The sequence below is a fragment of the Sitodiplosis mosellana genome, unplaced genomic scaffold (assembly GCF_009176505.1).
Source record: "Sitodiplosis mosellana isolate CC-2019 unplaced genomic scaffold, AAFC_SMos_1.0 Smas_scaffold_6162, whole genome shotgun sequence".
Classification (NCBI taxonomy): domain Eukaryota; kingdom Metazoa; phylum Arthropoda; class Insecta; order Diptera; family Cecidomyiidae; genus Sitodiplosis; species Sitodiplosis mosellana.
The window spans coordinates 760,005-781,308 of NW_022601403.1; the positions used below are offsets into that span (position 1 = coordinate 760,005).

Below are 21,304 nucleotides of genomic sequence, written 5' to 3' on the forward strand. Positions count from 1 at the left end.
AGTGGGGAGATGTCGTTGCTAGCTGAGATTCACGGTGTTTATCAATTATATTGAGGTGGTTTCCAGCTATCCATGAAAATTTTGCACCGTAAGTGCTCCAGGTGCCTAAGCTCAGCTCAGCTCCGGCCTGCTCAGCAGCAAATATGCACTATCTGATTTCAATAATATATGTTAAAGATGAGTATGTTCATTTTTGGCGGGTCATTGTGATTTTTCACGGTTTTCGCGGAAATGATAAGAGATAAAAAATTGGTCTCTTTGACAAAGTTATAGTACTCAAGGTCCTCTATATTGCTGAAGACAGTTATCTCTTATTTCTTATCAGTTACGCGCAAATCAAAAACATCTGCACATGGCTAAAGCGCCCAAAATAAGTCAAAGCTTGTGTTAAAAGTAGATATTTGAAGAAAAAGTAGAACCGCTCATTAGAAAACGATATGCAACGAAAAAAAAACCATTTTAAATATTAATCCAATTTAATCAATCAAATTTGAAAATAAACGTAAAATTTCTTCCGCGGTTTGAATTCCAAATTGAGATCTAGCAAAATAGTTGATTTTTTTGCTTGCGACAAAACTTTCAAACGGGAAAAATTCGGATTAAACACGAAAAATGTGCGAAGCAAACCAAATTGAAAATTTTCATCGAAAAAAATGGTATCAAAATTGATATGAGCTAATCGCGTTGCTTACGAAAAGAATCGTCACACAAAACTGTTTTGTAGGAATAAATCTATTGTATAAAGAAAATGATCAATAAATAAAACGCATTCGTTCATAATTGATTTGTTTTAATTCATTTTATTTGACTTTTTCATTATTTGAGATGAATAGATTATGTGTTGTTGTTGTTGTTGTTGAAATGGACGATATCTATAAATGAGGCAATGTTGAAAATCATTTTTGTTTCGTTTTTCAAATGTTCTTTTTGTTTGTCACTGTTTCTGTGCATAAGAATTTATTGGTTATTCTCGTCTAATTCTTTGAAACAAAATTGCTTCATTTTATTCAACCCGTTTAGTTCATGTACAATGGTTCACAGTTATGCACCATGCATGACCGATTCAATCGTCTATCTGTGTATGTTTTTGTCTATCTAATCGTCGTCGATAATGCTAACGTACCGCTTTCACATTCAATTACTGTACGTACTGTAGTTTATGAAGACTACCAACTATATCTGGCTACCATTTTTCATGTGTCAATATCACCAGTCTGTATTGTGGCCTTAATCTAATCTTATCATATTTTATCTCGCAATTTTTGCCACTTTTCTGTTCAAATTTTCGCGATTCTACTTCGATTTGATTCGAAATGTTTTTTTTTCCATTAGGCATATGTTATTTGTGTTTTTTATTTGTCAATTGTCCTGTGTGTATGTGTGACAATGAAATGGATTTGATTCATTGGGTTGGTTTTGGTTGCAGTCGAGTCAGGAGTATTGCTTCTAGTTGCACAAAAAAAAACAAACGTATTACGAGAGTTTATAACTTAAAAAAAAAGAACGAAAAACACATTATCGCCGGGCAACTACAGCCAAAATGGTTTATGATTGTTCCGAAGAAACAGCATTATCGATTAAGGCCATTCAAACTATTTGTTTTTTTTTCTTCTAGAATTTATTTTTGTCATACGCGCGACGAAGCTATACGGGATATAAACTGAAGCAATTGTACAATGCCAACGATCTACGTATTAATTTTTAACACAAAACATTTTGATGAGTTGTTTTTTTATTTTTCTTCTTTATTCATTTATTTTTCCAAAGAAAAAATGCGTTATTTTCTTAATCGATTATTTTTTCCACAGGGTGTATACATAGTCGAAGTGTGTGTGTGTGTTTCTCTACTTGATTTCATGTGTTGTCAACCAAATTCATATGTTCTAAAATCTATGAAGTTGCCGTACAACTAATAATCGACGCCAGTTATTCTACTTGGTTTCCCATTTCAATCGTAATTTTTTTTATTGGTTTCATATTTGTTTGTTTTTCCTACTTAATATATTTCGATCAATGTTTTTTTTTTCCTCTTCTTCGTTACTAATTTCATGCTAATTTTCTGTGTTTCTGTTTTGTTTTAGAAGATACAAAATATACTTAAAGTTTTCATTTTTATTTTTATACATATAATTCAACGGTCTTCGAACTCTCGCTTTTTATTTAAACAATTCACTCTTCCTTTTTTGCCTCCATTATTTTGGATCTACTATTTTGCTATCACCGCTACGCCGACGTACAAATAATTATAATAGTAATAATGAACAAAAATCAACTGTTGAACAGCATTCTTTTTCTGCTTCTTCTTCTTCTTCGTTCTTGGTTTTTTTCCTGCTACTTTTTTATAACATACAATTTGATTAGCTTAGCCTTTCTTATTTCACTTGAGTTCGTAAGTGTTGCAAAAATTCATAATACGATAAACTACTTTCGCTTCGATCGTCCACTAATTTCTCGATGAACATGCTACGATACGGACTATTATCTCTGTAAATAAAAAAAAAGAGATTGATGAGTTTTTATTGGAAATAACCTCGTGCAGCTTGGCGTCATTTCCTCCACTTTTATATGTTTGCAATGATGTTTGAACTTTGACAAGCAAGCTTCTACAACGGAAATTAAATGCCACAAAAATGACTCCAAAATCGTCGATTAATGATCGAACTACTTTAGTTTTGGAAGAAGTTTTTTTTAAACATGTTTCAAATTCAAAGAATTTGGATTTTTTTTAATGGAAAAATTCAAATGAAAAAAAAATTAAAATAAAAAATTAAAATCATCGAATAACTTGAAACAATCAATTTTGAAAAAAACGCAGGAAAATTCGATATGGAATCAGAGGTCGCAAGTGAGACATTTTCGGAAGAAAAATTTCTCTCAGAATTTGATGGATCTACATGTTTCAGACCAAAAGGAACAAAAAAAATTCGAAGTCCCGGACGGGCCCGAATCCAGAAAAAAAATTCGTTCCTTTTGGTCGAATGTAGATTAAAGTTTTATCAAATTCTAAGAGAAAAAACTTTTCCCCAAAAAAGTCCCGACCCCTGTTTGGAATTGATTTCTGCAACGCTTGAAATTTGAAAACAATCAATTTGAAGAAATTGCTTGATTTCCACTTTGTTTTGATTTGAACATTTTCAAAATGCTGAAAAATAAAAAAAATCAAACTTTTTCGTATTGATTTTTTAATTTTCAATTTTTTCTTTCAGAGATTTCGTAATCAAAATTTTTCTTCAGAAAAATGATTTTCTTCACAAAGTCAAGTCGACAATTTGTTTGAACATTTACATTTTTCCTTGCAAAATCTTGCAAAAGTAATTTTCTTCAAGATGTTGGAAAATGTTTTATTGAACAAAAATTGAAATTCGAATGACAAAAATGACAAAAATTCGTTCAATCTTTCCGAAATTTTTAGACGAGAAATTTTTTTTCAATTAATTTGTTCAAAATATTTCATTTAAATTTAAGTAAAAATGAAAGATCAAAATTAAAAAAAATTCTCCATAAAATCGAGAAAAAACTAAATTTTGCTTGAAAAATTCAAAAGAGATGATTTTTTATAAACAATCGACACAAAATAACAATGAATATGAATCGTTCATTCGAACCGTACCTAATAATTTGAATTGGCGGTGTGTATGGTTTTTCCACGTTGATTGCCTCCAGGAACGAGTATAAATTTTCGCAATCGGGGGTTCTTGTATTTGGTAGATCGAAGCACAAGTCTGGGATTTCATTAACCGATGAAACGCCTGTAAACAAATCCATTTCAATCAATAAACTCCTCTATTTCGAATCAAAAACGGGAAAAAAGCATTTTGTTCACACTTGATTCGCCATGGTTGGGTCATAAATTGTGAAAAAAGTGTATCCAAACCAAGCCAGAATCTCAAGTGATCATAAACAAACAAATTGTGTGACAATTTTACCGAAAACGTTTTGTAGAATTGTGGGTGGCACATTAGATCCGACCAAGAGTAAAATGTTTGTCCCGCAATCAAGTAAGAACATTGACCGTGACTTCAAACTACGGAAAAGGTGGGCAAAAAAGTCAATTAATTTATTTGGTTGTAGTAAAAATGGTGAAATGTGACCGAAAGAAGAAAAAAACCCAAAACTTACTGTTCAGCCGATAGTTGAAGCAATGGTGGATCGGGTCGTTCGCCATTTGAATCGTCTGCCGTGGTTTCGTTGTTGTTTTCACTGAACAGGCAATCCAAGTGATACAAATCGGGGTAAATGTATCGAATGAGTTGATCGAGCGGTAATGTTTTGAGTTCGCACATGGCAAAGACGCGATCATCGAGACGTGTGCTGGTACCCGTACGAAATGCGGTGTGCTTGAGTAGAGCGAGCATGTACAAGGGTAACAGTGTTAAATTGGTCGGTGCAACCAATTGGCTATTCATCGATTTAATATTTTGGGCTGTATGAAATGCACTGAAAATATCACAACTGGCATTGACAAAGGCATCGCGTGCATCAGCGATACTCGATTGAAGCGACCGATCAACAGCCATTTTCGATATCAAACCAATGATTGCCTGTGCATCGGCCGAATAAATGACATCTGCCAAGCAATTTGTGATCGGCAAACACAGTGTGTGCACACGAATCCGTCGTTCACCTTTGCTGCTCGTGTACAGTAGCGCAGCTTGGAAGCATACCGTTTTACTTTCGCCCAGATTTTCCTCGTATGAAATTTGCATGCCGTAGCCAGCATCCGGATTAACATTTGGAAGTGACAATAAATCGGTGGATCTCACAAAGAAATTGCCGTGGAATGTATGGATTGTGAGGCCTCGTGTGCATCGTATGCGCATCACCGATTCAAAGCCAATTTTTCGCGTTAGATAACGCTCGAAGCAACGCTTGAATGCATCCACTTGCTGCGGCTTGGCCGCATTAAACAATGGGAAGTGGTGGATACAACCGCCGCTAAATTTACTTATTCCAGCTGAAACGAAAGACGCACAGACATTTTTGGGCAATTTAGTTGATGTGGTTTGACAAGGTTGATAAAGAACGAGGTGAGAAAATGAAGAGAGCAAAAAAAAAATTAAAATGTTTTCATGAATTCAATTGAAATTTTGAAGGAAAAGTAACGAGAACCAAAACAAATCCCTCCAATTTCGAGAAAACTTGAAAAAACCGTCAGGAAATTACTCACAAATCGTCGCTAGATCACTGTATTGGCTGTTCATCAAGAATAAATCGACTGCAATTTGTTGGCCAGAGCATTCGAGAGCGTGTCGTTTGTAAAAATCGGTGGCTGGCCCAAGATGTTGAATCTCTTTGGCTGAACGTTCGTTTGGATTTTCACGTGATTGTAGGGCACCCGGTCCAACATTTGGCAAACACGTTTGAAACACAGTCACACGACCGCCAGTCGCTTGCTGCAAACGAAAACAATCGATTATTCCATGCAAATCATCGCAAAGTGTGTGCGTATTTACAATAATTTCAAAATTTTTAAAAGTTTCATCCTACGCTTACCATCAATTTGTATGCAACTTGAAGTGCTGCGCCCAGTGCCGAATTGCTGTCGTGCGTGTGGGCAAAACGTTGTGGCAATTTTGTCAGTAAATCTTTGATTAGATCTTTGCATTCGTTCAAGTTAATGAGTAAATTATCGGGACACGGTATAAATGGATCATCAATATCAACAACGGTGATTTCATGCGGCTGAGTAAAACCCTCCGCTAGGCTATAGAAATGTACGGCACTATTGTATGCAACAAAACCGACTTGCGTTCGAGCATCGCCCGGCATCGTGTCCAGGTGTTCGGCCAACGATTCGCAAACACAACGCAAATAGCCCGATTGTTGAGCTATCAACGACACATCCAATAGGAACAAATAAATTGCCGGCTGCGGTGGTCGCAACTGTAAAAAAAAGAAGACATTGGGTGAACATTAATGAATCTTCCATAAAATTTTGTTCTTCATTTGAACGTAGATTCACTTACCATGTATTCCGATGGAGCGATGAACTCAATGGTACTGGATTTGACTTCAGGCCGTCGCGTTACATCACCATATGACTTACTCACCGGATCGTATTGGAACTCTTCAGGCACTGTGAATTGCAGTGAAAAATCTTTTTTAATTAAATTTTTGAAAAGACATCGTTTTAAATCATGATTTAGGATCTAATGATCATTGGTACTTTTGATGCAATTCCGAAATAAAAATTCAAAATCAACAGCTAGGTAATATTTTTTTGCCAATTTTTTTGAATGATAAGAAGGAGAGCCACTTGAATTGATTGATGAAATTTTATTATTTAATTTTTCTTTCATTCAAAATATCAAAATATTTTTCTCTATGAATAAATTAATTCAATGATATCGATTGAATTTTTTTTCTTCATTTGTTTGATTATCGCCGCACCGTGAAAATATATTCAAATGGGGCACAGCCCCGACGATTTTCCTTCCAAAAATGATGAATGCGTGAAATTCAGAAAATTTCAAATGGAGCTCAGCCCCAAACACTTGTATGGACGGTACGGCGCTGTTTGATTGAAAATTGATACCGACGAAAAGACATGAATTATTTTTAAAAAATCTGTTGTCAAATTTGGTTTTCATTTGAAACATTCAATTTTTGGCAAAAATTCGAATTAGGCTAATTTAAAGTTCTAGTAGTAAATTTTTACCGAGCATTTGATTTCCCATACAAAATGTGCAATTTTTCCAACATTTTGGAAAAAGTCGGTTGAAGTTAATATTACATTCAATTTTTGGCAAATTTTTCACTTACGTTCATTGATTCGGAAACAAAGGTTGCATTTCCATTTCTTGCTGTCGACAAAGTAGACGAATGGATTGATGTACGTTCGGCATGAACGACACCGCACAATTGTTGAACATTGAATTACCGGCAAATTCTGCACAAAAGAAATAATTCCATTTCAAATTTGAGATATATGAGATAAAAATTAAAATAGTAAATTGTTGAGACATTAATTAAAATTTTTAATATTTTTAAAAATAATTATTTTTAGGAAAAACAACTCTCTGAATAAATAAAAAACATGTAAAAATTGTAACATTTTCCGATAAAAATGGAATTTTTTTGATTTAAAATAAGAGGATTTTCTCTTTTGAGGAGAGAGAGGAGAATTATTGCAATGGGGAAAATGCGTCGAAATTAAAAAAATGGCACTCTTCGTATAAAAACGAAAAAAAAAATTAGAAAAAGAACAACAGCCACATTTCAATTAATTCCTGCAAATCAATAACAGGCGGTTTCTTTAGTACTTTGAATAAATGCGAAAAAAATCTGACGGTGCATTTATGACTCAGAATTGAACAGAAAATGGCGACTGAATGAATGTTATAAAAAGAAAATAAAACCAACGAAAGGAATGTTCTCTTGCTTTTGCAATGCCCGAATCAACAACTGACTAATCGCATTGCAATATTTCAATCAATTTAAACCGAATTAACCTTTTGCTGATGCAACGTGCATTTTTATAACTTTTTACGACCTTTTTTTAAATTCTTATTCATCTTCTTAAATTAATGTCGTTGAAACGTTATGAAAAACAAATAAACTAAACATTTATTCCAAAATCAATCGATTCAACTGTAATGAAATGTAAACAAGAATCTAGTGAACGCTATCGCAATTGCGATTCACTAACAAAATAAAGAAATCTGGTTTTAAATGCGATGAATATAATGAGTCGGCGCATCGCGTCAGTTGTGTTGTGTTGTGTTGGTTTTCATTTTTGCTGACATCATCCACAAAAATATTGTCATTTTTATAGATTTCATTTTGTTGAGATGAATAATGTTTACTGTTTTCATTTGAATGAGGTTCAAGTTGTGTATTTTCATCGTATGGATGGAAAATAGTTTGTTCAGCTGAAAAATGTTTTTTTCCTGCAGCTGAAATTGTATTTTTTTCATAAGTGAAGAAATAAAATGGATTTTTTTTTCGTATATTCCTTTACTTTTCACCTCATAAATTAAATATAATTATCTGTTACAATTTTTACGTTCTATCATAGAAATTCGCCATGAACTTACGTTTAGATCCCTGAATGGATGTATCAAAATGCCCAATGGAAGCCTTGATTTTTGCAACAGAGCATTGCTTTCGGGAATTTTGGTGAGCGTACATCGGAAAATGCTGTTGAATGAAAAAAAAAAAAGAAGAAAGAGGTTAGTTCCAGTTTTGAACTTCTGAACAATCGTCAGCCGATGAATTTGATATAAAAAACCAAAATGAAGAAAGAAACTTCCTTTCTTTTTAGAGAATTCGCATAAAATGAGTAAATCATGTGCTGTGAGTTGACACTCTTGCACTTTTCATTGGTAAAATGATGCACAAATAGAAGGGAACGGTTCCTTCTGATTGTAAGTGAATAAGATATTGCCAAAGAAGTGATTGACTCATTTTTATCGAAAACTCATTGTTACTTCAGAACTGCTTATTGCATGTGTTAAAACTTGGAGTCACTTACTCTGGGCTACAATTGACTGATTCATAGAATTGGTGTTCGAGTGTAATTTTTGGCGGTTCGACTGGTATTGTTGGTAGAATGTGTCGATGTTGCATTAGGTCAAGGGTGTTATGGCCCCACATGCTATCGAATCCGCGTTGTACGACATTATTTCCATACGGTTGTGGTTGGTGTTGCTGTTGCTGTTGCTGTTGCTGTGCATACGCCTGATTGTTGAGTGGTGTCGGAGGCATTGATTGTGGATAGTTCTGTGGCATTGGAGGCTGTTGATATTGATTGTATGCGGAATTGGTGACATTATTCATGAGTAGTGGTGATTGCTGCTGTTGCTGTGGTTGCTGTGTGGCTGGATAGAGGGGTCGTTTTCCAATGGTTGAGTTTGATACTAAATTCGGAACGGCTGCACTCTTGAACTGTGTTTGGGGTTGTGGCTGTGGTGGCACAATCGGTTGTTGAGTTGATGGAAATTTATTAGGCATTGGACCGGTTCCGGGTAGGCCATTGAATTGAGGCTGATACTGTTGTTGCGGCTGCTGCTGTTGATGGTTCAGTGGTGGCTGTTGTTGTGGTGGTTGTTTCTGTTGTTGAAGCAATGGAATTTGATTTGGTTGGCCAGCAAATGAGTTTGTCAATGGTGGTGGTGCTACATTGGGTGTTTGGATTTTTGGTGGTGGTACATTTATTGCGCCCGGTATCGGTGACAATTGTGGTTGTGTTGTTATATTGCCGTTGGTTAGTCGATTGGCCGTGTTAATTTGTGGCGAACTACCAATCAATAGTTGATTGTACGGATTGGATTGTGTGGTACTCTGTATGCCGTTGCCATTATTCAAGTGTAAATTCTGTAGATTTGTGGCCACTTTATCCGCGGGCGTCAATGTATTTGGTTGAGGACCGGGTGCCGAAACAATGGGTGCGCCGACCGATGGCGACAATTTGGCAGCTGACGGATTTTGATAGTAATTCTGACTAGATATTGATGTGGGTGGTGGCACAAAGGCTGGCCTCGACTGTGTTGCTGCTGGTTGAATTTGAGGCGGTGCCGATACGTTTGCTATTGACGCTGGTGCTAATGATGGTGGTTTTGCATTCAAACCACCCGACGGCACCGTTGTGGACCCATACAAATTTGGCCGTTGTTGATTTGATGTGGCTGGAGGTAAATGGGCTGCATTTAATGGCTGACTCAGTGCTGGCGACACATTTCGTGAATTATCCAAACCGTTTGTGTGTATTTGCGGTGGTAGGTATTGTTGCTTCAAACCAGCTGGATACATTGGACCATTCGGAAAACTATTCACACTATTCATCACTGGCGGACCTTGCGGTTGCTGCACGGGCACGGACGATGGCGTATGTTGACTTGGCATTTGTTGATTTTGATACGACATCTATATGGGATTGGAAGAGAATGTACGGGTTAGTTTTTGGTGAATGGGAATGGAGAAATCGATTCGTTTGGAACAATTTCAATTGTTTGATACCAAATAACACGGTCTCTTTTCTTTTTCATATATTTTTTCCCCTCTCTCAATTTATTTTTACCGCTAATTTTTCACTGCCACAAATTCTTCGCCTAATAAATCTTTCCCTTCGATGATCTTGCTTGCTAATGACGATCGAAGATGGACTGAAGGAATTTTTTACAAAAAAAAAAAAAATGAAAACACACATCAACCCAGATCGGTTATACACTAATGAATTCTTTGCTCTTGCATTGCTTCAAAAACACACCGTGGGCCGTGCAAATAAAAGCAAATAGGTAAAAAGGTTCAGTGCTTTGGCAAATGTGAAAATGTCCAATCGTTTTGTGTACACATTCTTTTTTTTTAATCTCTTCAATGCAATAAAAAATATGTTGTAGTTCAGTAGCGCACGTCGTAAAATCAAAGGTGAAATTACGAATCACATACGTATGTTGAAACTCGCACATATTCTCACCTTTGAGCCTGTTCGACTTTGAAACAAGGAACAAAGTAACTCGATTTTTATGAAATTTTCTTTTAATACATGGAGCAAAAACTGACAACGACACACTTTATCTGTGGCAGGAATGCCCGTATTTGTAAATGGTTCTAGGTATACGATATGACTTGCCATAATATCATGCCAATCACACGGTAAACACACAATCACCGCAATTTTTCAACGACGATACAAAAACCAAAAATTAAATGTGAATAAGAAGCAAATGAAAAAAAAGAGGCGAATCGCTGAGCCGCATCAACCATGAAAATACATAAATTAAATGCCTTGTTTAAATTGCATATCATCATTAATACCGATAAATTGTAGGCTTGTGTTCGTGTTATGCGCGCCGCGCGTCTCTGTGTGTATGCACTGTGCGCTTGTGTGTTGATCACAACTTGACTGGGTGATTCGTGGGCCGAGTCGATTGTTGTTGTTTTTTTCTCTCGAATTCATAGTTTCATTGAGAAAATCATGTATTTCAAATCAGCACACTATTTTCTGATTTCCGCATACGTTCGGAATTGAATTACAAACAGCAATGGAATAAACATGTCGACTGTATGAGAAATTTCAACGTAGAATAATTATCAACGCAATGGCGTTCCTAGCGGTTCAATCAATCAGCTATGTTATAACGGTTCTCATAAATAATTTTGATAGAATCGAATTTTTTTCGCACAATTAATTGTTAATTGACAAAGAATTGGAAATTTTCCATCGATAAAATTGGCCATTTCGTCTATATTTCACTTCGTCTATATTTCTCCCTCGAATAAAGACTTCTTTCATTCAGGCCTTCAATTCTCAACCTTCAATTTTCAATTTCCTTCGAAAGTGCTTCCTCATTTATCTTCCTCTAGCTTTCCCTTACTATTTTCCCCTCAAAATGCTCTTTCGTTCAAAAATTCGTTTTTCTTTCGAAATTCGTCATTTGTTTTCGTTCATAAAGTGGAAAAATTCCAAAGAACAAGATCTGTTGAACTATTGACACTTGCACAGAAAGAAAAGGGTCGGATTAATTGAATCACACCCTAAAAAATTTACGGCGTAAAGCGGCTTTGCTGCAACGCAGTACAGTGAAAAAAATTGGTTTAATTGAAACCCATATCATTCACACATCTCACCGAGAAAGAGAGAGAGAGACAGAAATAGCACGGTCAGTCCATTAATTGGGTAATAGAAATCGATCGGGAAAAGTGAGTGTTGATCGTTGATCAGACCAACGATATGTCGACAACGGCGACTATGTTGCTGCTGTGAAAGTTTGACAATTGTAAATTCCCCGAAAAATGTGTTGTTTGAATCGTGAATGGTTGATAGAAGAAAAAAAATTGCCGTAGTATGTCAATTAACGTACAACGTGTCAAATATTGTCGACAAAGCAGCAACGACAACAGTAGTAGAAGCGAAAAAAAAATATGAACGAAGAAAAATTAAATATGATTCAGAATCTAACATACATAACACACAATGGCCGAACGTATTAAAGTGTTTCGTTATAGACTAGCGAGAGATAGCGGTTGTGTGTGTGTGGCAATCCGTTAATAAGAGTGTCTTCAAAAAAAAAAAAATTATCGAGGCACATACCGACGATTGGCTTGAAGAATGAATTTGATGGTGGAGCAAATACATTGAAATACATTAGCTAAGTGTTAGCTAATTGATAAAAAAAAAAGAATAACTGGGCAAAATTCGATTTTTATGTGAACACACACACAAGCTCACACACATTCCGTGGTAAATGTATGTGACGAGGCGCGCAGAAAATATGAACGGGAAAAATTCGAAAGAGACTGTCAAAGAACTTTCTCAATTGCCTATTTCAATTCGAGAACCGCTTCGTTTCGTGCTATTTCCGAAATCGAAGAAAAACCGATTGAAGATGGTCAGGTTTGTGAATAATAATAAAAAACAACCAGCGATGTGAAATGAAACAAACGAAATACAAATTATCAATTTCATAATTTCAGTGGCGTGAGAGTGTGCGAGCCCGTGCCGGATTCCATTCATCGACACACATGACATGGAAATGTTAGCAGAATTCACATTTTCAATAAATCAACACGAATAAATTCGTTGTGAATGTTGAACAAAATATTAAATGCGAAGCCGCCGAATATAAGCCGAAAAACACGTACGGTTGGTGCGCGGACGGAGCGAGTGGCGTGTGTGTGTGTTTGGTTTTATGACGTTTTGGTGTGTACGCGTCTAACCTTAGCCCATTGCCATTGACCCACTTTTCTTTCTTTCTCTCGCTCTCTCTCTCTCTATCTCTCTGTCACGAAAAATGTAACAAATACACACCGAAAAAGAAATATGATTTTTCTCTATGCTGTTTTCGTCAACAATGTTGAATCAACATTCTTTTGTCTTGCGATCGATTTAATTATAATTCCTGTAAACTTGTTTTACACAAATTTCATTGGGCATTCGGTACTTGTGTGTACGAATTAAATCACAGCACACACAAAATCAAAAATTATTTCAAACTCAACTCGAGTGATTTCATTCTTGCCTACAAATTTGGCTCTCTCCCTCATATTTCCATTGATTTCGTTGTTTGACGTTTTCTTTTTTTCATTTTCCTTCGTTTGACACGAGGGATAAAAGCGAATCGTGTGTGACGTTCTGGATCGAAAACACACGGAACGCGTTCGAAACAATAGGCAAATGATATTAGGCTATTGATACGGCTTATCTTGTGAAGTGCGGAAGTTAAATATGCGCTCGATAAAATGTGCAGTAACACCACCAGTTTCACCACCATCGCCGCCGCCGCCGTCGACGAATATAACGACAGCCACATGAAATTCAATGTGAACAAGACGCACGCGACAAGTACTTAACAGAATTGCGTTGTTTGGAATCAGCTTGTGTCTTTTTTTGTTAATGCCTACGTTTTTTTCTTCTTCTTTTTTCTCTCTCTGGCTTTTTCTTCACTCTGGCTCATGAACTGTTTTGGTGCAATGAGAAGGAAAAAAAAAACTACCGAAACACTTACATTTAATCACTAGGTATTTCTTTGATAATTCGGCTAATGTTGTGTATTTTTGTTGCTCGGCTTTTGTTTGCACAATTCAATCTGTCTCCTTAATTGAAAAAAAAGAAAACGTTGCTCCTTCTCTCCTTCTCTCTTAATCTTCTTCTCACAATTTGCTTTATTTCGCAAACGGCTTTTGATTTGTGTTAATCCGTTGTCGTTTTTTATTTTCGGTCACTAATTCCACTCAACCAACATTGTCACCGAATTTGCCATTTGCATTTGCGGGGATGGCCGCAAGAAAAAGATATTAAATTATTGACGGGATAATTGAATTTCTGGCGTTTTTCCTTTTTGTCGTGGTCGCCAAATTAATAACAAAATCACTACAATTTTTTTATCCTTCTTATTTCTTTTTGATTGACGAAACTTAAAAAAAAACACGCATACACACACACAAAAAAAATGAAACAACCGCAACAACGAATTTCGTTCTTTCTATTGACGTTTTAAACGAGAAAATCACAATAAAAAAATCCCAATTACTTTTCAGTTACAAAAAAATTGTCACCTTTTTCGATTGGAAACGACGACGATTCGGAGAATATGTTGATTTTTCTTTTCTTCTCTAGTGGGCCTTTCTGTGATATATATTGTGGGTACCTATTTTGCCTTCAAAATCGTTTTGACGACAATTATCTTTTAGACAGAACACGTAAACTGGCCTACATTGAGCTACATGATATACGTGGAATGTAGACGAATCACGACATCTAGCGACGAAATCAACGACAGCTCTACCGATTCAATCGTATCATTTGCTATGCATGTATCATAGCGATGGGATCGCGTTGTTTTGTATGAACGAGACGAAACACATGAAAAATTAATTTTATTGTTTTCAATCAATTCGGTTCTTAAATATTTTCTTCAACGTGATTTTTTTAATGAAATCCAATCAATTTGAATGGAAAAAATTATCTGGAAGGATGTCAACCAATTTATTTCGATGAGACTGTGATTTTCACAAATTTAAATGCGTTTGAATTGCGTAAGATGTCGCCAGTGGTGGATTTTTGCTCAGTGTAGTAGTCTTTCGATCCTTTTCAATGTTAGCAAAAAAAAAGTGTTGTTCTATATTGGTCACCATACAAATTGTCATCCATCCCATGTTTATACGCCCAAATTTTTTTTTATTGCTTTGATTGACTACTGTCGTCGTTGTCGAAGCTACGTGCCGTTCATTGGGATAGATTTTTAATGTACACACGGTGAGCAACAGAAGCAGCAACCAGAGAGAGACAGAGACAGAGACAGAGAGAACGAGTCACACACAGAACAACACGCATATTGAAAGGGATTTTTGGTTTAAATGCATGCAGATAATATGCTCGCAATACATCATCACTAAGGATTTTGTGTGTTATTTTTTTCGTACTCGGCACTTCTTCTTCTTCTTCTTCTTCTTCGTCGTCGTTGTTGTTATTTATTTTTGTTGTTTGTGTGTAAAATTACATTTAAAACGTGTGCAAACGACGAGAACGGTGGTTTGGCGTGGTAACAACAACAAATCGAAAATCACTTGAAACAACCGAACTGTTTTCGTTCGTGTGGTTTGGTGTGGAAAATAAAATAATCGAAAGAAGAAAAAAAAACAAAACCCAGCACGGTGTAAACATTGATTGTGTGCAATCGAGCGATGGCTGAAGGTATATAAATAAGTCCATTTTAAATTTTGTTGTGAGTGTTTAGCAATTAATTTGTTTCGATTTCGTGGATATTGGTTTGTTTATCGGGTGTCATTGTGACATTTGGCAAACCAGAGAGAGAGAGAGAGTCGTGTGTGCATCAATTTCAGATTCGTCATTTGTTGTAGAGAGGAAAACCAATTACACATCTCAGACAAATATATGCAAGAGAGAAAAAGAATTAATGAATGCAAAACTCGGAACTGATGATAGTTTTCAGGTAGCAAAGCAAAGCGCACTTGAGAGAATGAGACTGAGTGTATGAGAGAATGCAAGTGGATTGTGTTGAGTGTGTGTTTTTGTTTATTTGCTTAGTGCATCCAGCAACAGCAGTAGCAGTAGCAGTAGCAGTAGCAGCAGGGTGCGTTTAGAAGTGTGTTGTGGCTTCGGGCCAATCTCTTTCGATATTCGAAAGCGGAAAAATCGATAACCTAGTTTACAAACGGATGTTAAATGCAGAAACGAATGAGAGGAGAGAAAAAATGGTTTCTTCCTTAATTTCTGGTTTCCTTCCTTCAATCCACTTGAACGGCATGTTTTTCCATTGCGTTGAAGCCTACTTATCATTTCAATCTCGATTTCATTTTTTGTTATCATTTCTATCTCATGCAAAGCGTACTATGAATGTTTAATGAATTTATTCTCTTCCTTTGATTTTGCTCTCTTTTGCGTACAGGCGAAGTGGACGATTTGGTGGAATCATTCAAAACCATATCAGTACAAAGCACGAATCGTAATGAATTGATCGAAGTGCTGAAGAAGATTGCCTCCACATCGGAATCCAATGCCGCATCATATGAAACGATCAATTTAACCGATAATTTCTTCAAACTTATGACCAGAACCGATTTGGATGCCGATGTCCGGGAGCAAATCGATCGTACCATTGCCGAAGTCACCAAAATTGATGGCCAACGGAAGCGTTTCACAATCAATGCCATTTTGGAGAATTTACTGAAACGATTGGCCGGCGAAACACAGCAAACATGTGATCGAACCCAGCCGCAGCAGCCACTTAGTGATACGCAATTGATGACGGCAATTCAGTGTTGTCGAGCATTGGGCAATATTTGCTATAACAATGAAGATGCACGCAATATCATTCTGAAGCTGAAGGGCGATGCTACAATCATCAATTTGCTCGATCTCAAGCTGGATGCCAGCAATGAATTGGAGGTGACATTTGCCAAATTTCGCGGCGGTTTGATATCAAATTATTTGCTGGGCGGCGAACATTTGGCCAAGAATGCCATGGAACTAGGCATTTTGCAGAAAATTGAACGGATTCTGGACGATTGCATAGCACGTGGTGAAACTGATCAGGGTGAAGAGATTCTATTGAACACACTGCAACCGCTTAGTTTACTCACCGAAAATGTGGCCGATTTAAACTTTTCCGCCAAACTCAACGGGCAACTGGCCAAAATTTTAACCATCTCGAAGGATCCGGACGTGGCCGAAATTTGCCTTGAAATGCTCAACTATCAAGCGGAAAATGGTAAAGATGGACTTTTTGTTTTTTTTTTTTCATTTTTGGTGCTTGTTCGGAATAGACATTTCCATTTTTGGAATGGTTTTTTCTTAGGATTTCTACATTTTTGATCGTTGTATTTGCCAAATGAAGCGAGTAAAGGGCGGAAAAATTGTCATTGTGATAGAATCATCAAGTTATTTTATTAAAGATTTAATTTTTAATATGAATCTCAAACAAATTGAATCTATTTGATCTGGGTTGGTACGTAAGAAACTCGACCATGTAAATTACATCAAAGTTACGTATATTACATCATGTAATTTACCTATGAAAAATCATGTAAATTACATGAATTTGTAAGAAACCTGTAAGAAACTCTGAAGAATGATTTTTTCATAAAGAATGCATGCAAAAAACAAAAGATTTTCAATTGGAAATGAAGAAAATTTGTATTCTATTTTAATTTTGTTCTTTCGTTATGTAAAAAATTAATTCTGATGATGAACAAAAAGTGAATTAAATATTCTTCATGTAATTATTTCATTATGTAATCAACGTTTTCAATCGTCTTCTATCAACTATTTATGGAAATATTTGCATAGTGATTCGGTAATTCTGCATTTCCATATAAATATATTTCCAAAAATAGTTGAAACATTTTATTAAACATTTATTATAACATTATTTAAATCAAATATAAAAGCATGCAAAATTCATTTGGCTACACACTGTTATCAAGTATCACTGCGAAAAAACACATTCTTTATGAAAAAAAACCTGGTGGTTTCAAACTTTTCCATGAATAATATATTTATTAATTATTTAAAAGGCTAACGCTGTGGAACGAGTATGTATGTACTCTGTATACTTTGAATGCTTAAAACAAACGAGAATAGTCGGTTTTTTTCTATAACCCTGCACTTTTTGGAGCGTTTTGGAGTTTATTACATGCGTTGAGGTTTCTTACGTAATAAACGTAAGATACATGTTTCTTACGTAAATTACTTACACGTCGCTCGAAATACGAAAATTTACCAACCCAGTATTTGATAGAAATCAAAAAGTTATTTGGGCTTTTTCCATTTCAATTGACATTTCTATTATGTAATGAAAAATTTCCACCTTCGACCTCAATCCCAAATTGAATTAATAATTCAGTAATGAGTTCCAATTCCAACAATTTTCGATTTTATTTTAGTTTTGATTGTACTCATTTTTGTTCCTCTTAATCTTAGATGATGTGAAACTGCAACTGGCCATGGATGGTGTGTGTGAAACGATTTATCGTCTGCTGGAAACTTACAAAACATTAGCAAATACCAATGAAGCGAGAGCTCTTATGAAACTTGCATGTGACTTAATCGTTTTAATCCTTACTGGAGGTAAATTCTTTGAGTAATGTTTTTTTTCTGCTTTCGACTGAACGTTCGATTTCATTTCGTTGAACAGATGAATCAATGCACTACCTCTACAACACATCTTTGCTGAAATACATGGAAGACTGGTTGGATTCTTATGACATTGATTTATTAACAACTGGTGTACTGGCATTGGGTAATTTTGCCCGCACTGATAGCCATTGCATTGCAATGGTCGAGCGAAATATTACCAACAAATTACTTGGTGAGTGTGTCTTCATTTTTTTTTCTTTGAAAAGGATAAAAAATGTAATGAAAATCTGAAAAAAGACTAGAAATAATCTTGAAATGTAAAAAAAAATTCAAGACGGATCAAAATATGGACCAAAAATTATCTTCGAATGGGAGGATTAAAAAAGGAGGATCCACGAAATTTTCTTTTAAAAAATCTGAAAAAAAGACAAAAGAAAAACCAAACCAAAATTCCAATTGAAAAAATCGTTTGTTTTTCCCATTGCAGCAATCCTTTCAAAAAATAATGGGATCGACGATGAGATGAAGTTGCAGCATGCGTTGTTGAGTGCGCTTCGAAATTTGGTGATACCAAAGGAGAATAAGTCGGTGATCATAAAGGCGGGCTTAGTGGAAACGATATTGCCAATGTTGAAAATCCATCAGGCGCCGGTGGTGTACAAATTGCTTGGCACATTGCGTATGCTAATCGATGGTCAGCCGGAATTGGCGCATCGACTACTTGAAAATGTCACATTAATACAACAGCTAATCGAATGGTGTCAATCGTCGGAATGTTCAAGCGTAACGGGTGAATCGTTTCGGTTGATGGCCTGGCTGATAAAGCATGCCTACAAAGATACGGCAAGCAATATTGGTAGTGGCACATCGAAAGTGGCGTCGACAGTGGCATCATCGTCGAATCGTTCTAGTCTGAAAGCGTTTATTAAAAATGTGGGCTCGGTGCAGAGTATGGTGACAATGTTGTCGTCACAGCATATGGTTATGCAGAATGAAGCGTTAATTGCCTTATGTATTATGTCTTCATTATTTATACCGTACACAGACAACGATGCAGCCGATGTTAATTTAGCCAGAATTTTAATTGATTGTGATTTAGGCGGCAAATTGGCCGATTTTATTCAGCGCAACGCTGACACAATGACTAAAGAAATTGTTGAAAATGTACAAACTCTAATGACACTGTTACGCTCATCCGATACACTTATCGAACACCTCAATCAACACAACATTGATGAATTGCTGAAAACAATTCCAATCCTCACCGAATACTGTACTTTGTAAATTAGTTGTACGTTTTCATTTTTAAACAAAAAAGTGTAATTTATGTTTTCAATTTGTGTGTAGAGAGAAAGAGACAGAGAGAGAGGGAGAGAGAGACAGAGAAATCAAAGAAATGAAGCATTTAATATTGCGTTGCGTTTGGCAGGTGTGCCAACGCACGCATCTCAGCAATAACATTTAAACAAACAAAAAATCGCTTACCATTAGTGCATTTTATGACATTAGCACATTTTCCATTAGGTTCCAATTTTGTTTTATTTTCTGCGTGTATGTTCGAAGTTGGCTATTATCATTTTGGTATGGCTCCACCACTTGTTTCATCGACAGACAACTAAATGTGCAATGTATCGCATTCACTTGATATAGAGGAGCGCGCGCGTGTCGATGAGGAACGGGGAGCCGGCGCCAATCAGAACAAACACTTTAGTGGTGGCAAGTGTTTTTAGTGTGCTTGATCCAATCCAATTTTAGACATATATTAGCATTTAGCATTATATCTAACACATACTCCTTGATGAGTACATTTCTCTCTCTTTTTCCTAAAATCTCCGTCTTTTAAACAAGAACAACCACTTAAATTCAATTCAATTGTAGCGCTTAGATGCATTTATTATTTAAGATCGAAAAACAACCACATAATTATGATGAAAACCTTACAACATTGTACTACCAGATTCTCAAATCATTAAGAAAATATAGACCAAATTTTATTCTGAACGAAACCAAACTATGGACTTTTTTTCAACGGTTTTATTGGTGGTGAACAAGTTCTAATGCAGTTTATAAATAATATTCGATTTAAATGAATAATTACTCTAGGCCTGGTTTGAAGTGGAAATTTTGCACCATTTTCTTGAAATGAAAAAAATGAATACTAAGAAATTTGTGATCGAAAAAAGAGCATCGTAATTTCAAGGACACATTTCATTTGGTGAAGCTAAAATAAATACCATGTTATATCTGATCGCAGATATAATGATTGTTCATGTTCATACGAATCCGAATGCAGTTTTTTTAAAATTCTCGTCCAGTTTATTTTCAATAACCCTCTAGTGCATACAACCGCCTTTAGGCGGGCAACATTTGAACGCCTGTTTAACGTAAATCGTACATCGGATCACATTGCTTTAAAAGGCATTTTTATTCTTCAATGTGTCCTCTAGATAATTTTGTTCGTTGCAAATCTAAAATGCCGGTAGTTCTTTAATATATGAATCTTCGAAAGTATCGGGGTATTTGCGTATTAAAATAAATTTTGTGTTTTGACGTACTTTATTTAATTTTTTGCGTATTCGTTTATAGAGTTTCAAATGAAAGGGCAATGAGCCATCCATTAAGCAAATATCAAGTTCTTCTATTGTTGGGTGTGCCAGAATAAAATCTATCCACATCTCCAGTTGGAAATAACTGCATTTCACTGTCAATTTCTTCAGACGCTTGAAAGAAAAGCATGTATCATTGAATTGAATTGTTGGTCAAAAATCGCATGTTTCACTGCGCCAAATATGTTTGTATGGTCTCCGAACGTGTGCAAAATATTCAGTGTCTGGTGACAGTATTCGTTGGCATGAAGAAACCAATTTTTGCGAAGAGAAGAAGAACCATCATGGATTCTTAAATATAATTCGGAAACACGGCGTCCAAAAAGCCGTATAACTTTGAAACCTAACACCGGCCGACGAAAACGAATGGCATAAAAATCTTCAGCCACAATCGAACCCATCCACTCGTCATCTACGATAATCATTGTGTTCTTGAGTTTCCGAACGAACACCACTTTGGCTACTGCTTTGAGATCCTTATTCTTTGAATAAACTGCTGGTTTTCATTCGGGTTCCCTCTGAAAACATGTTTTAAAAAATTACCATGACGCTTCGTTTCAATTTCAATTTCTATAAAATAATGCTCGTTTATGCAAAAAAAAAAACCTTGCTCCTACCTTCATAAAAATTATGTCATTTTCAAAACAAATGATTTTTTTCA

At 35.8% G+C, this 21,304-nt stretch overlaps 2 protein-coding genes across 6 annotated transcripts; one reads left to right on the forward strand and one right to left on the reverse strand.

Moving 5' to 3' along the window:
* Positions 1–1,932: 1,932 nt before the first annotated feature.
* Positions 1,933–14,166, reverse strand: LOC129574294 (protein transport protein Sec24A). Of its 4 annotated transcripts, XM_055456093.1 has the most exons (12): positions 10,415–10,624; positions 10,019–10,103; positions 8,474–9,864; positions 8,037–8,139; positions 6,763–6,889; positions 5,967–6,076; positions 5,494–5,883; positions 5,168–5,393; positions 4,120–4,954; positions 3,927–4,024; positions 3,611–3,749; positions 1,933–2,484 (listed from the first exon to the last, which is right to left on the reverse strand). In XM_055456093.1, exons 3-12 carry the CDS (start codon positions 9,862–9,864, stop codon positions 2,373–2,375), a joined length of 3,531 nt encoding a protein of 1,176 aa, XP_055312068.1. In that variant the 5' UTR covers positions 10,019–10,103; positions 10,415–10,624; the 3' UTR covers positions 1,933–2,372. The 4 variants fall into 4 exon arrangements, with proteins under 4 accessions (XP_055312068.1, XP_055312065.1, XP_055312066.1 ...); XM_055456090.1 differs by lacking the exons at positions 10,019–10,103; positions 10,415–10,624 and adding an exon at positions 13,446–14,166; XM_055456091.1 differs by lacking the exons at positions 10,019–10,103; positions 10,415–10,624 and adding an exon at positions 13,996–14,127.
* Positions 14,167–14,509: 343 nt separating this feature from the next.
* Positions 14,510–20,048, forward strand: LOC129574296 (GTPase-GDP dissociation stimulator vimar). Of its 2 annotated transcripts, none has more exons than XM_055456095.1 (5): positions 14,510–15,133; positions 15,849–16,670; positions 17,882–18,028; positions 18,096–18,269; positions 18,525–20,048. In XM_055456095.1, exons 1-5 carry the CDS (start codon positions 15,124–15,126, stop codon positions 19,319–19,321), a joined length of 1,950 nt encoding a protein of 649 aa, XP_055312070.1. In that variant the 5' UTR covers positions 14,510–15,123; the 3' UTR covers positions 19,322–20,048. The 2 variants fall into 2 exon arrangements, with proteins under 2 accessions (XP_055312070.1, XP_055312071.1); XM_055456096.1 differs by lacking the exon at positions 14,510–15,133 and adding an exon at positions 15,169–15,392.
* Positions 20,049–21,304: the final 1,256 nt, after the last annotated feature.

What these genes read in the sequence shown, in the direction of transcription:
- LOC129574294 (XM_055456092.1), bottom strand. Translation starts at nt 10,147, where the DNA reads ATGTGTGTTTTCATTTTTTTTTTTTTTGTAAAAAATTCCTTCAGTCCA. An exon ending in GTGGCAGTGAAAAATTAGCG is followed by an intron (nt 9,865 to 10,018) that starts GTAAAAATAAAT and finishes AATCCCATATAG; the next exon opens with ATGTCGTATCAAAATCAACA. An exon ending in TCAGTCAATTGTAGCCCAGA is followed by an intron (nt 8,140 to 8,473) that starts GTAAGTGACTCC and finishes TTCATTCAACAG; the next exon opens with CATTTTCCGATGTACGCTCA.
- LOC129574296 (XM_055456095.1), top strand. An exon ending in CGTTTTAATCCTTACTGGAG is followed by an intron (nt 18,029 to 18,095) that starts GTAAATTCTTTG and finishes TTCGTTGAACAG; the next exon opens with ATGAATCAATGCACTACCTC. An exon ending in TATTACCAACAAATTACTTG is followed by an intron (nt 18,270 to 18,524) that starts GTGAGTGTGTCT and finishes TTCCCATTGCAG; the next exon opens with CAATCCTTTCAAAAAATAAT.